At 40.5% G+C, this 12714-nt stretch overlaps 1 protein-coding gene across 1 annotated transcript; it reads left to right on the top strand.

Annotated features, from left to right (window-relative positions):
• Window positions 1-3600: 3600 nt before the first annotated feature.
• Window positions 3601-12430, top strand: pde6b (phosphodiesterase 6B, cGMP-specific, rod, beta). Its single transcript, XM_086052681.1, has 23 exons — window positions 3601-4134; window positions 4211-4522; window positions 5627-5779; window positions 5879-5968; window positions 7161-7301; window positions 7390-7464; window positions 7549-7613; window positions 8143-8209; window positions 8304-8351; window positions 8436-8585; window positions 8659-8802; window positions 9334-9399; window positions 9467-9616; window positions 9698-9805; window positions 9882-9991; window positions 10196-10283; window positions 10844-10944; window positions 11029-11136; window positions 11221-11284; window positions 11349-11423; window positions 11587-11670; window positions 11758-11911; window positions 11985-12430. The coding sequence occupies exons 1-23, from the start codon at window positions 3976-3978 to the stop codon at window positions 12029-12031; spliced, it is 2559 nt and encodes an 852-aa protein (XP_085908807.1). The 5' UTR covers window positions 3601-3975; the 3' UTR covers window positions 12032-12430.
• The last annotated feature ends 284 nt before the right edge of the window (window positions 12431-12714 follow it).

Here is a 12714-nt window from a genome sequence, read left to right as displayed (position 1 = left end):
GTAATATAGCAATATATTTATGAATTAAACAAGTCCTGCAACAGACTTTTTTCTGAAACGTCATAGCTAGAAATGACCTATGGTAAAATCCGTGTGTGCAATTTGATAAAAACAAAAAATGAAAAAACCTGATGTGCTAGAAAAAAAAAGTATAAGACATCTTTTAAATCGGCGTCAAAGATACATTTAGGGACACATAAAGCCATTTCTGATTAAGATTTGCTGCAGACCCAGTGTTCTGAAATTTTTCAAAAAGCTAATCTTTCTGTTGTTGTCTCCTGAATGAATTAAGCTTTTACAATGGCCCATCAAATGTTTGCAGACAGATTGTATAGCACACAAACAAACACGCTCATCTTCTTCCCCACGTGAACTAATGAACTTCCCAGATTAACCTCAGTCACCTGAGATTACTGCTGTCATAATAGTAACAGCATGACAATAACCATCCAAAATGGTCTCCTGTCTGTCTGCTGCTGTGCGCGTCTCTTTTACCTGATTAAAGCTAGCCACATAAAAAACATCCGAGTTCACGGTCTACACAAAAAAATTGTAAACAGCGTCCTTGCAGCAAGACAGACGACACACAAGCCACTCAAATCAGACGATCTATTTTCTCCCCTGGGCGATAATCCGTTTTGTGTGGCCTGAAACGGCTCACGGACACGAATAGATTCATTGTGCAACTGCAGCTATTGACTAAAAAAGCTTTGGAGTCTAGAAAATCAGATATGATTATAAAAAAAATGAGGGCTGTCAAAGCTAAAGCGTTAACTATGGAGATTAATTTAAGATATATTCAGATATGATTATAAAAAAATGAGGGCTGTCAAAGCTAAAGCGTTAACTATGGAGATTAATTTAAATTTTACAACGAATTAAAAAAAATAACTCCGTTTTATTTACTTCCTGTGGCAGCTTCTCTCTGCTCACTTTGCAGCCAAACATAGAGGCGAGTCACTGTCACAAAGACGGACTTTTACGTCGTTTTACTTTAAAAATTTGCTCGATGGCTCATTGGAGAAATCCAAAATAATTTGCGCACTTTGCAAAGCCAAATTCAATTATCATATTAGTTGTACGTCTAGATTGTACAACAGTTGTATTTTACAGGAAAACAATCATATTCAAGGATCAAAGAAAGCTATTAGAACAGTCTTTGAATCAAAATATATACTTTTAATTTGTTTCTATATTAATTCCAAGATACTCAAGTAAATATTGGTTCCAAGCCTTGTAAAACATTGTAGTTGAAAAATATGATTAATCGTGACTAATTACGTGGGAAAAAAATGCGATTAATAAGTTTTGAAAATTTTAATCGTTTGACACCACAAAAAAACAAAAAATACATAGCTGTGTGTGTTAATGGTCGTTGTGTATCTGCCCTGCCATTGACTGGCGAGTGGAGACCAGTCTAGGTTTACCTCTCCTCTCACCCAACGTCAGATGAGCTCCATTTACTGATGACCCGCTTGAGTTTTTGAAGCGGTAACACAAAGCCAGGTCAAATGTGTAGGTTGCACCATCATGGTAATGTTCTTCTTCTTCTAATGTTCTTTCTTCTCTTTGTTAACATGCTGGTTGATCGTCTGGCCCACACGGAACACGGCAAACTGCTAATTTGTGATTACAGTTTTGTGACACCAGTCCTGAAACATTTCTGACACAACTTGTACTAACTACCGAATTGGATGAATGTCAGTCAGGACTCAGGATAATACATTTTGCTATACTGTATTTTTTTGCTGTATATGCTTTTTCCCCAAGTAGGAGAAGACAGGGAAGAAAAACTGAAGTACTCAAGTATGACGTTTATGCCATCTAGTGGTCATTATTTCTACTGCAACTGGTGAGCGGTGGCAAAGAATTCACTTTGTAATTGTGATAGATTATTTAGACTCGAGGTGCTGACACGGAATTAATCTATCCATCAGCTAAAGTAGGCCAAGGGATGCCATTCAACAATGCCACGCCCCTTTGTTTTGGTGGTTCAGTGTTTTGCTCAAGGGCACCTCAGCAGAGCTGAAGAACCATTCAGTGCTGGTATCCTTTAGCAACCCCTGCGCTTTGGGAACTGAAACTACTGAACTGGAACTATTGTAAATGATGCAGAATGGCTCCCATTCAGAGAACTGCTAGCTGAATGGAAAATAGATGTACATTCATTTTTATCTTATCAACTGTGAATTATACAGATATAACATTAATAGGTTTAACTGTAAAAGCAATGCACTACTTATAAGTGTAATGGAACCTCAAAGTGTAACACCACAAAAGTGGTGCTCTGGGTAGATTTTTTGGCCGCCCAAAAAATCAAAGGAAATTTGGGCTTCAAACCAGGATCATGTGAAACATAACAAACTCTTTGCTTTTAATTAGGCATTTTAGTGATGCTGGCACAAAAGGTTGTCATGCCAATATGTGACTTATAACAGCTCAGGAGACTGTGGCTGCAAAAAAATAAAAATGAATACAATAACTGAAACATCTATAAGGGGCACAAGTTAATTTGATCAAACATGTTAAAGTAAATGCTCTTAACTACGACATTACTTGTGCTTATTTTTTACAATACCTAGAAAATAATATAATAATCGAAGGGTAATTGCAAGTAATTGTACTTTTACCTCCGTTTAGTTTTATTATATTAAATTAAATGGTGTTTAAATAATAAAACACATATACAGTACAACCTGGTACTGTGGTGATCAATCTATTATAGTGGAAACAAATGATTAAATATGACCCTTGTCTAAGGTGCTTATGGAAACCTATTTTATGATGCAAAGGTGTGAACAACAACAACAGACATGGCATTTAAAACAGCACAGAGTTGTGGTGCAGAGATAATCAGCCTGTGCCCTAACTAAATCGGGCTTATGCTCGAGGAGGTCTTGTTTAATAAGCACTTAAAGAGCTTGCACGGGCAGGTCTGTGTGAGATGGCCGTAAAAGAGAAGCAATACTGCAAGGCAGTATTACGAGAGAAAAGTACAGCACAGATATGACAGACAAAACAAAATCTGTATGAAATGTCCATGAAGAAGCTCTTCCCTATTTGAATAGTTTTTTGTTGTTGTTTTTTTTGCATGTTTGCACACAGAATCAAATCTTTATTGACCCAAATTTGTTACAGTGGCATAAGCAAACACTTATGATCACGAACTGTCGGCCGTGACCAAAAGTACAAGATCATGGATACGAGTGGCCGAAATTAGTTTCCTCCGGGATGGTGTCCGGGCTATCCCTTAGCAATAGCCTAAGAAGCTCAGTCGTCCGAGAGGGGCTCAGAGTCCAGCTGCTGCTCCCTCTCCACACCAAGAGGACTCAGATAAGGTGGCTCGGGGCATCTTTTTTTGCATGCGTCCTGGACGCCTCCCTGGTCTTCCGGGCATGTCGCAGAAGGAAGAGGCAACAGTGATGATCCAAGACACGCTTGAAGAGACTAGGTCTCCTGGCAGGCTTGGGAACACCTTACATCCCCCCCGGAAGAGCTGGACTCAGATCCAAATTAGGCCCGTTGAGCCTTGGCAGAGGTGTCGACCAAATGCCAGTCCAAGTCATTGGACAATACCTCTGTGATGCATCGGTGTTGACTGCGATCACTGGGGCCCCATGTGGGCTAGGAGATGATCACCTGACTAGGCAGATCCCCTGCTAACCTTCACAAGTATCTGCTGAGGGCAGGAGGATTGTTTGCATTCAGCCTCCTGCCTTCTCACCAGAGCTCTCACCTAACTAGTACACAGGGGGGATTATTATTAGTGCTAACCGACACTTTATATCATCATTCCCCCCGCCCCCCCATTTTGGATTACGACAAGAGACCCAAACTGGATCTCTCGGAAGCTTTTGGTTGATTTTCGGCTCACTTTGTTTGTTTTTATTTGGAGGTAGCATACTGACAGCAAAGGTCAAATTGTTGCCTTGAAGAGGCTGCCATCATTTGGGTGAAGCGGACACAGTGGGAAAGATGGGCGTGCAAAAGGAGGATGTTGAAAAGTTCCTTAAAGCGAACCCGGCTTTTGCTAAGGAGTACTTTGTCAAGAAGATGACCCAAAGCGCCATTTCCAAGGTGTCAGGACTCCAGGAAAAACAGGTGGACTTCAGCCAATTTCAGGAACTCAGCCAGGTAGTCATAATATATTTACTTGAAAAACACACATCCTAACCCAAATCGGAAAGATCACGCTGCCTTTGTTCCCCAGGTGGAGGAAAGTCGGATCATGTATGACCTGATCACAGACATGCAGGAGAACATCAACATGGAAAAGGTGGTCTTCAAGATCCTCAAGAGAATCAGTGCGTTGATCCACGCCGACCGCTGCAGCCTGTTCATGTACCGGCAGCGGAACGGCATAGGCGAGTTGGCCACTAGACTCTTCAACGTCAACACCCAATCCGAGCTGGACGAGTGCGTCGTGCCACCCGATTCCGAGATAGTTTACCCACTGGATTTGGGGATAATTGGCCATGTCGCTCAGACCAAGAAGACAGTGAATGTGAAGGATGTCAAAGAGGTAAGAGTACTACCAACAGGTGGCAGCAAAGCAACACAAAGCCACCTCAGTTGTTTATTTTGCAAGATTTAAAGTCAAGCTAAATCAGACAAAAGTAAATGGTAAATAGACTGTCACTTGTATAATATATATATATACTTGCATGAAAATATTGTGACCCTGGTATCACACAATCAGTTTCACATAGAAAACAGAAAAATAAGTGAAGAAGCACCCAAAGGACATTTTCTCTGTAAGATTTAATAAAAAGAAACGCAAAGAAGAACTAGGTTAAGATGAAAAGAAATGTACGCAGTAGTTATCATTTTGCGGACTCTGGGAACACTTTTAGGCAAAGACAAGCCAGTTGTGAGTGAATGCAGCCACACAGCTAAATTTGACCAAGTGAAGGTTTAATCCACTTGTTAGACATAATCCATTTATTTGCAGCTCTGCTCGAGTGGATTACACAGCCCTAGTATTTAGTCAGCAGTAATGTATGACAGATCTAGTTTAGTGTCTGCATACCTTTTTTTTTACCTTTTACATAAGATTCTCATGCACTGTATTAAGTGGCCCCTTCAAATATTAGTGCTAAAATCCTCTCAGCGAAGAAAATGGTTAGTTTCCCCAAATGTTGTGCATCTCCTCTATCATATACTGGTTGAGATGTTTGTTTAGATATGTGCTAGTCTGTGTAAAACGGGGTTAATTACACTCCAAAGAATTCTGTGGTTGGTTAATGTTTGAATTAAATTAACTATCACATTGTCTTTAAATTTAAACTGAGATTAGCAATATTTGTCATTGTTGATGCTAAAATAGCTAAATTCAAAATAGCTATTTTGCCAAAATATTCTCAACCATTGACAGTAACAATGGTTTAAAAGTATTTTAGCAAAATAGCTATTTTGAACCATTGTTAGTACCAATGTTTCAAAATAGTTTAGCATCAACAATGACAGTGAAATACTGCTGCTGAATATGCTTTGCTAATCTCAATTTAAATTGAAAGACATTGTGATAGTCACTTTAACAACAATTACTGTAAAACGATAAAACTGTTAACTACGTCGTCATATTACAGTATAACTAGAATCGTGTTTATTCTGTGTGTATATTCAGAACCAGTACTTCAGCTCATTTGCGGATGAGCTCACTGATTATGAGACCAGGAACGTTCTGGCCGCGCCCATTCTCAACGGCAAAGACATGGTGGCCATCATCATGGCCCTCAACAAGACCACCGGGCCGCATTTCACGGATGAGGATGAAGACGTGAGACCCACCCTAACTAACTGACTAGAAATATAAACCTTTTTTTTTTTTGGTATTGTAGAACATTTTTTAATGTGTGTGTGTGTGTGTTCCTTTCAGCTCTTTTTAAAGTATCTGAAAATTGCTACTTTGAACTTGAAGATCTACCACCTGAGTTACCTCCACAACTGTGAGACACGTAAAGGACAGGTGAAGCACATTACATTGATGAAAGTCACCATTTGGTTGCACTCCTGTAGGCTCGTTAGATACTGCACAATCTAATGACATACAAAAATTCATCTACACACTACTACTATTGATCAACACTGTCACAGAGGTCATAATTAACAATCTGCTTAATACTGTGGTTGTAATTTTAATGGTGTAGAACTGCACTGCGTTATAATGACATTTATTTAAATTAAAAAAAATGTTACCCCTCTCAAGCCCGTGGCGGAGCTGGAATGTGGCTAATGGGTGGGCCCGGAAAAATCAGGGTGGCATGAATATTTCTCTCACTGAGAACAATCCTCCTCTCCCGACACATCGTATCTTCAAATAAAATGACAAACTGAATGAAGTTCAGATCTTCCTTAGACAACCACAATTATGCCATTCTTAATATTCGATTAAATAAAAAAGACAACCAGATGCAAATTTAAAAATAATTTAATAATAATTTAGAAATATATATATTTTTTAAATGAATCTCACCGGGTGAGCAGTCTGTCAATCCGGGTGGGCCTGGGTGTGCCCATGGCTCCGCCCCTGTCTCAAGCTACTCCTGCCGTTTTACATGAAAAATTGGTCGCATTGGTAGGCTACATACTGTAAAAACTACAGTTTGGTAGTATAATGGTTCATGTAGCTGACTCAATGCCCCAATTTCGCTTTTAAATAACACTATTACTAATAAAAAATACCACATAAAATATCTCACAGATGCTGCAAATGAAAACAGAATTCTCAAGATTATTTTTCTTGGTCATGTTACATGTTTTCCCATTTTTTATCTGCAAGGCAGAATTCCTGCAGCATGAGTAAGAAAACAAAAACAAATCTAAACATAAGAGCTGCAAGACAAGTTTGTTTAAACAGAATGGTCTCAGAAGCTCAGTAATAAACATAAAATAAAGTAAGGAAAAACAGCACCATAGCCCAAAAAAACAACTCACCATGTTGCAAAATAAAGCCAGCAAAATATTATTTAAGCATCATAATGAATGAATATAGATTAATGCCTCTATTACCAAACTTGAGCATTAAAATCATTTTTTTTCATAAAGCTGATGATTAGATGAAACTAATTCTACAATTGTACACTGAAGAATTGCTTTAATATTATTTTTAATTTATTTTGAAAAACAAAGTGGTTGTTGTCCTTGCGTGTGCATGCCAGCTGCTGCTGTGGTCTGCCAACAAGGTGTTCGAAGAGTTGACCGACATCGAGCGACAGTTCCACAAAGCCTTGTACACGGTGCGAGCCTACCTCAACTGTGACCGCTACTCTGTCGGCTTACTTGACATGACCAAGGAAAAGGCGAGTTTTCCTTGTTTCACTCTTCCATCATATTTGCGTGGGCCTTTTTTTTTTTTTTATAACTGAACAGAATTCTGTTTGTCTTTAGGAGTTCTTTGACATATGGCCAGTGTTAATGGGAGAGCAGCCACCTTACTCTGGGCCTGTAACTCCTGACGGAAGGGTATTCATTTTGTTGTATTTTTCAGAATGAGAAAAAAAAAATAATTCTATAAATTAAATCATATTTCTCCTGTTTATTTTCAAGGAAGTAAATTTCTACAAAGTAATTGATTATATACTACACGGGAAGGAAGAAATCAAAGTAATACCGTAAGTAAAGCCTTTTTTATTTGGACTTCTAACTTAATATACAATACCACGAAAAACAAATAGGGTCCAGAAAGTTCCCACAGATATCAGATACACAAAATAAGAATTTAAATTCTATGTCAAATGGGCAGCGTGGTGGCGACATACCATGAAGTGGTAAAAATGAAACCGCTCAGCCTGAACTGTACCTTGAAGTGGTCTTAATGGTAAATCGAAACTCTCCCAGATCGTGCCATGTGTGCCAAAGATATTCGCTTAAATTGACACGCTAAGGCTCTTACACATGGCGGCACGGCGCAAGTTTGCCCATATTTGGCGCTGGTTACGAAGCGATCAAACTGGAAGTGGCATGGTGCTTTTCCGGCCGGTTCGGATGCCACTGGAATTCCGTTGAAATGGTGATTGCAGGCTATTTTAAAATAAATACATGATCTGGGATTAGGTCATGCCTCGGTGTCTTTAAAAATGCATGTAATGTACAATAATGTCTGTGAACTACAACAGGCTAACTTCTTCATTTGTCACCTAGTAATCCACCAGCGGATCATTGGGCCTTGAGCAGCGGCTTGCCTACTTATGTCGCTGAAAGTGGCTTTGTGAGTTCCATTTGAGGTCATTACAACAATATGTACTTCAGTCTGCGTTTTCATGAGCAGAACTTAAGCAATCTATTGGTTTTGTTCTCCTTAGATTTGCAATATTATGAATGCAGGGGCGGACGAGATGTTTGATTTCCAGGTAAGAGACGAGTAGTGGTGGAAGATTAGAGTGTAAATGTTCTGCTCAAGGAACACAATATGTTTTGTTGTTCTTATGATCCAGTCCGAGGCGCTGGACAGCAGTGGATGGACCATAAAGAATGTTCTCTCCCTCCCGATCGTCAACAAAAAGGAAGAGATTGTAGGCGTGGCTACATTTTACAACAGAAAAGATGGAAAGCCTTTTGACGATCAAGATGAGCAGCTCATGGAGGTCTGAAAATTTAACATCGCCATCCCGAAGTTTCTGTTTTGGTCCTGATGTTCCGGTGTTGCTTGTTTCCAAGGCTTTGACCCAGTTCTTGGGCTGGTCCGCTTTGAACACGGACACGTACGACAAGATGAACAAGCTGGAGAACCGCAAAGACATCGCCCAGGACATGGTGCTCTACCATGTTAAATGTCGAAACGATGAAATCCAAAATATCCTGGTCAGTCCTTTGTCCGCTTGTATTCCGCCAAGGTTTACCCGAGTCAATTGGACTCTTGTTGAAGATGGTCCATCTTTAATTCAGGAGGATTCTTCAGTTTTACATTTTAAGAGTTGGAGTCTCCCTATTTATATCTGCGGTGGGTGGATTTCATGCGGGTGGTCACAATAGGGTTGTTGTTGTCGTTGCTGGTGAACAACCGTCCCGCATACCAAACGGCCGTTCACCTGCTTGATGGCCCAAAAGCTTGTTATTGGCCACACTTCCCCGTGGAATGAGACAATCTTTAGCGGGGAGAGATGTCAGGACATTGTTGTAAGCAGACGATAGAAGACGATGGCGCAAACCTCCTTCTCTGTTTAGAGGTAAGGATTTAAATCCAGGGATTAGATTTACGGTGAGAGGTTAGGGTGAGCAGTCCAAACACATTAAGTTCAGCACAATATTTCTTTTATGAGAGGCTTTCCACTTTCTTTGTGTGTGGGCTTCAAGGGCCCAGTACAAACTCATGCCTTTTCTATCTACTCCCAGAATACCCAGCAGGTCTATGACTGCGAACCATGGGAGTGTGAAGAAGACGAGCTTCTAAATATCTTGGTAAAATGTTGAACAATGTAACGTCGAGTGGGTTGAATGCAGTGTGTCAAGAACTTTGTATTTGTAGAAAAAAGACCTGCCTCCTCTGATAAAGAAATTTGAGATCTACGAGTTCCGTTTTTCGGATTTCAACTGCACGGAGATGGAACTGGTTAAATGCGGAATACAGATGTACTATGAAGTCGGAGTAGTCAAGAAGTTCCAAATCCCACAGGAGGTGATTGTAGACTCACGTACTTTGTCTAATCAAACAATTTGAGGTCCGTCTAAGCATTTTGGTTTGGTCGCTTCGCCTCAGGTGCTGGTTCGTTTCATGTACTCGGTCAGTAAAGGCTACAGGAGAATCACTTACCACAACTGGCGCCACGGCTTCAATGTGGGGCAGACCATGTTCACTCTCTTGACGGTATTTATCTCTGTGTATATTCAGCCTCAAATGCAAGCAGAATTCATTAGTAGCCTATTATATGTCTCTGGGCCAGACGGGAATGCTGAAGAGGTACTACACCGACTTGGAGGTCATGGCAATGATTACAGCAGGCTTCCTTCATGACATTGACCATAGAGGGACCAATAATTTGTACCAGGTCAAGTAAGTGTCGTTTGCTTTATTTGGTAGAGCTACATACCTGACATCGGACTAAGTGGTCACCTGTCAATTACAAATGTACGGTGTATGGTTCAACAGTGTGTTTGAAAACAGTGGGTAATGCTAAATAGCTATCAACATGTATTTCTTGTGTGATCCAGAAGACATTGTTTTATGGTATTCTCATTGTTATTTTAATGTCAACAGGTCAGGCAACCCTCTAGCCAAGCTGCATGGATCTTCCATCTTGGAACGACACCATTTAGAGTTTGGAAAATTTCTCTTGTCTGATGAGGTGAGAATGCCCAATGAAAATTATGGCGCATCTTTTTATCCAAAAAACAACCAGTTTGATTTATGTTGGGCAACTTGGGCCTGAAGTAACGGCACCATCTGAAGACACTTTAACATTTAACAAGTAGCTTAACTGCAATTGAGTTTGTAGACTGCTGCAAAAATATCCCATATATTGTACTACCATAATACATCTATCGATTATATGAGTCCTCATTTGGTTTATGAATGAGCCGGAGCTTATCTCAGCTGACTTTGGGTATGTAGTTACATTTTTAGATAATATTCTTTCTCAGGCAGACAGGAATCAGTGATTTAGCTTCACCATTTTGATGAAATTGGTATTGGGCAAGAGGCGGGGTACACCCTGGACTGGTTGCCAGCCATTTGCGGAGCACATACAGTACACCCCCAAAAAAGTAACTTTACAGGGAAAGGGTGGAACTAAGTGTGATCCCAATACGTCTTTGCTATATTGGTAGAAAAACTAAATGTACATGTTTTGAACCTGAAAACACAACAACATACAGATCTTCCTTTGCTTTCTTTCCTCACCCATAGTCACTGAACATCTACCAGAACCTGAACAGGCGACAGGTGGACCACGTCATTCACCTCACAGATATCGCAATCATCGCCACTGATCTCGCTCTTTATTTCAAGTTAGCCGTCGTTATGCTTACTACACTCACTCGTGTGGGTAGGTTACCTGGAAATAAATGGTAAACCCTCTCCTTGCATACTAGAAAGAGGACCATGTTCCAGAAGATTGTGGACCTTTCGCACACGTATGAGGACGAAAAGAAGTGGGTTGATTTCCTGTCTCTAGAAACAACCAGGAAAGAGATAGTCATGTGAGTTACACACAACACTCAGCAAAAAAATGTAAATCTCTTTGCTACTTGTTTTTAACCTTATACTAATGTTTGCCACTGCAGGGCCATGATGATGACTGCTTGCGACTTGTCCGCAATCACCAAGCCTTGGGAGGTGCAAAGCAAGGTGAGAAGCAGGCGTAATTGTAGAAATACATCTGCAGTACTCACCGTGTCTTTGCATCATGCAGGTTGCCTTGTCAGTGGCGGCGGAGTTTTGGGAACAAGGTGACCTGGAGAGGACAGTGCTGGAGCAACAACCCATTGTAAGTCATTGTAAATCATTTAACAGTGGGTAACGGCATCGTCAATTCTTAATGGATAGTAACTAAACGAGGATAATACTGTGATGTACTATCAGCGTTTATAGAGAGAAAACGCAGTACTTTACTTGTATACCGTGTAATTGTTTACCTTTGCATCCACCAGCCCATGATGGACAGGAACAAAGCAGCAGAGCTCCCCAAGCTCCAGTGTGGTTTCATCGACTTTGTCTGCACATTTGTCTACAAGGTGATGATGCTTCATTTGACTGGTTAAATTAACCATAAAGTCAAACAAACCATATCACAAAATGATAATTTGTACTTTTCCCAACAGGAGTTCTCCCGCTTCCACCCACAAATCCAACCCATGTTTGACGGAATCCTGAACAACAGGAAAGAGTGGAACGCCAAAAAAGAAGAGTATGAGGCGAAACTCAAAGTCATAGAGGACCAGAAGGCCGCTAAGCAGGCAGCCGCAGCCAGTAAAGGTGCTACTAGAAGATGAATATGAATGGTCGTATTTCTGTGATTCTTTGAGTAACATTTGCCTTCGACCATCAGCGGATAACGCCGGCGGTGGAGGCTCCAAGACCTGCTCGGTGTGCTGAAACACTCAAGGAAAATTTGATGACCGCTGTAGTCACCGCCAAGGGTAAAAAAAAAAAAAAAAAAAAAGATAAAGGGAGACGGACCTGTGTGCGATTGTGGTCCCGTAGAATTTCCTCAGGAAAATTGGTGCTTATCAGGAAAGAACAGACAATCGGAAGCAAGAGAAGAATCTTCTAGTCTTCGTGGAATATTTACATACTTGGACTGTGTAAGTGTGCATGTATATATGGTATGTGAGTGTTTGTTTCCCAACTGTACAGATGACTTTTGGGTTGCTAGTCAACTCTACCTAGCATAAACGTAAACATGTAAATACATCATTGTCATGAAAAACACAGATTACTGTATGTTTTGCCCCCCCACCTGAAAAAAAATAAAACTAATTTCCAGGCTCTCAATCCATAGCGCTTAGCCTCATTAGAGTCACAGGTGAGCTGGAGACTATCCCAGCTGACTACAGGCAAGGGGCAGTATGTTTGCTCGTTCCAGTCACACTAGAGTTTGCTTACCTCAGCAGGAAGAGCAAAAGATTCTGTTCATCTCTGGATATAAAAAAAAAAGGTACACCAGTGACAGGGTTTTTCAGGAACTAGGTCATTCTAAAAAATGTGTTATTATGCCGGGCCAAGATCAATGAATCAGTGTTGAATTCGATGCAGTTTGAGTGCAGCTAACTTTCATG

This window comes from Filicampus tigris, chromosome 15 (assembly GCF_054856515.1).
Source record: "Filicampus tigris isolate MCC_2025a chromosome 15, RoL_Ftig_1.0, whole genome shotgun sequence".
Taxonomy (NCBI): Eukaryota; Metazoa; Chordata; class Actinopteri; order Syngnathiformes; family Syngnathidae; genus Filicampus; species Filicampus tigris.
The sequence above is the reverse complement of the archived record's forward strand: the minus strand, read 5'-3'. Positions and strand labels throughout refer to the sequence as shown.

Excerpts from the sequence above, each read along its gene's own strand:
- pde6b (XM_086052681.1), top strand. The coding sequence starts at position 3,976 with ATGGGCGTGCAAAAGGAGGATGTTGAAAAGTTCCTTAAAGCGAACCCG. Across the intron at positions 4,135-4,210 it reads AATTTCAGGAACTCAGCCAG|GTGGAGGAAAGTCGGATCAT; the intron begins GTAGTCATAATA and ends TTTGTTCCCCAG. Across the intron at positions 7,614-8,142 it reads GAAGAAATCAAAGTAATACC|TAATCCACCAGCGGATCATT; the intron begins GTAAGTAAAGCC and ends TTTGTCACCTAG.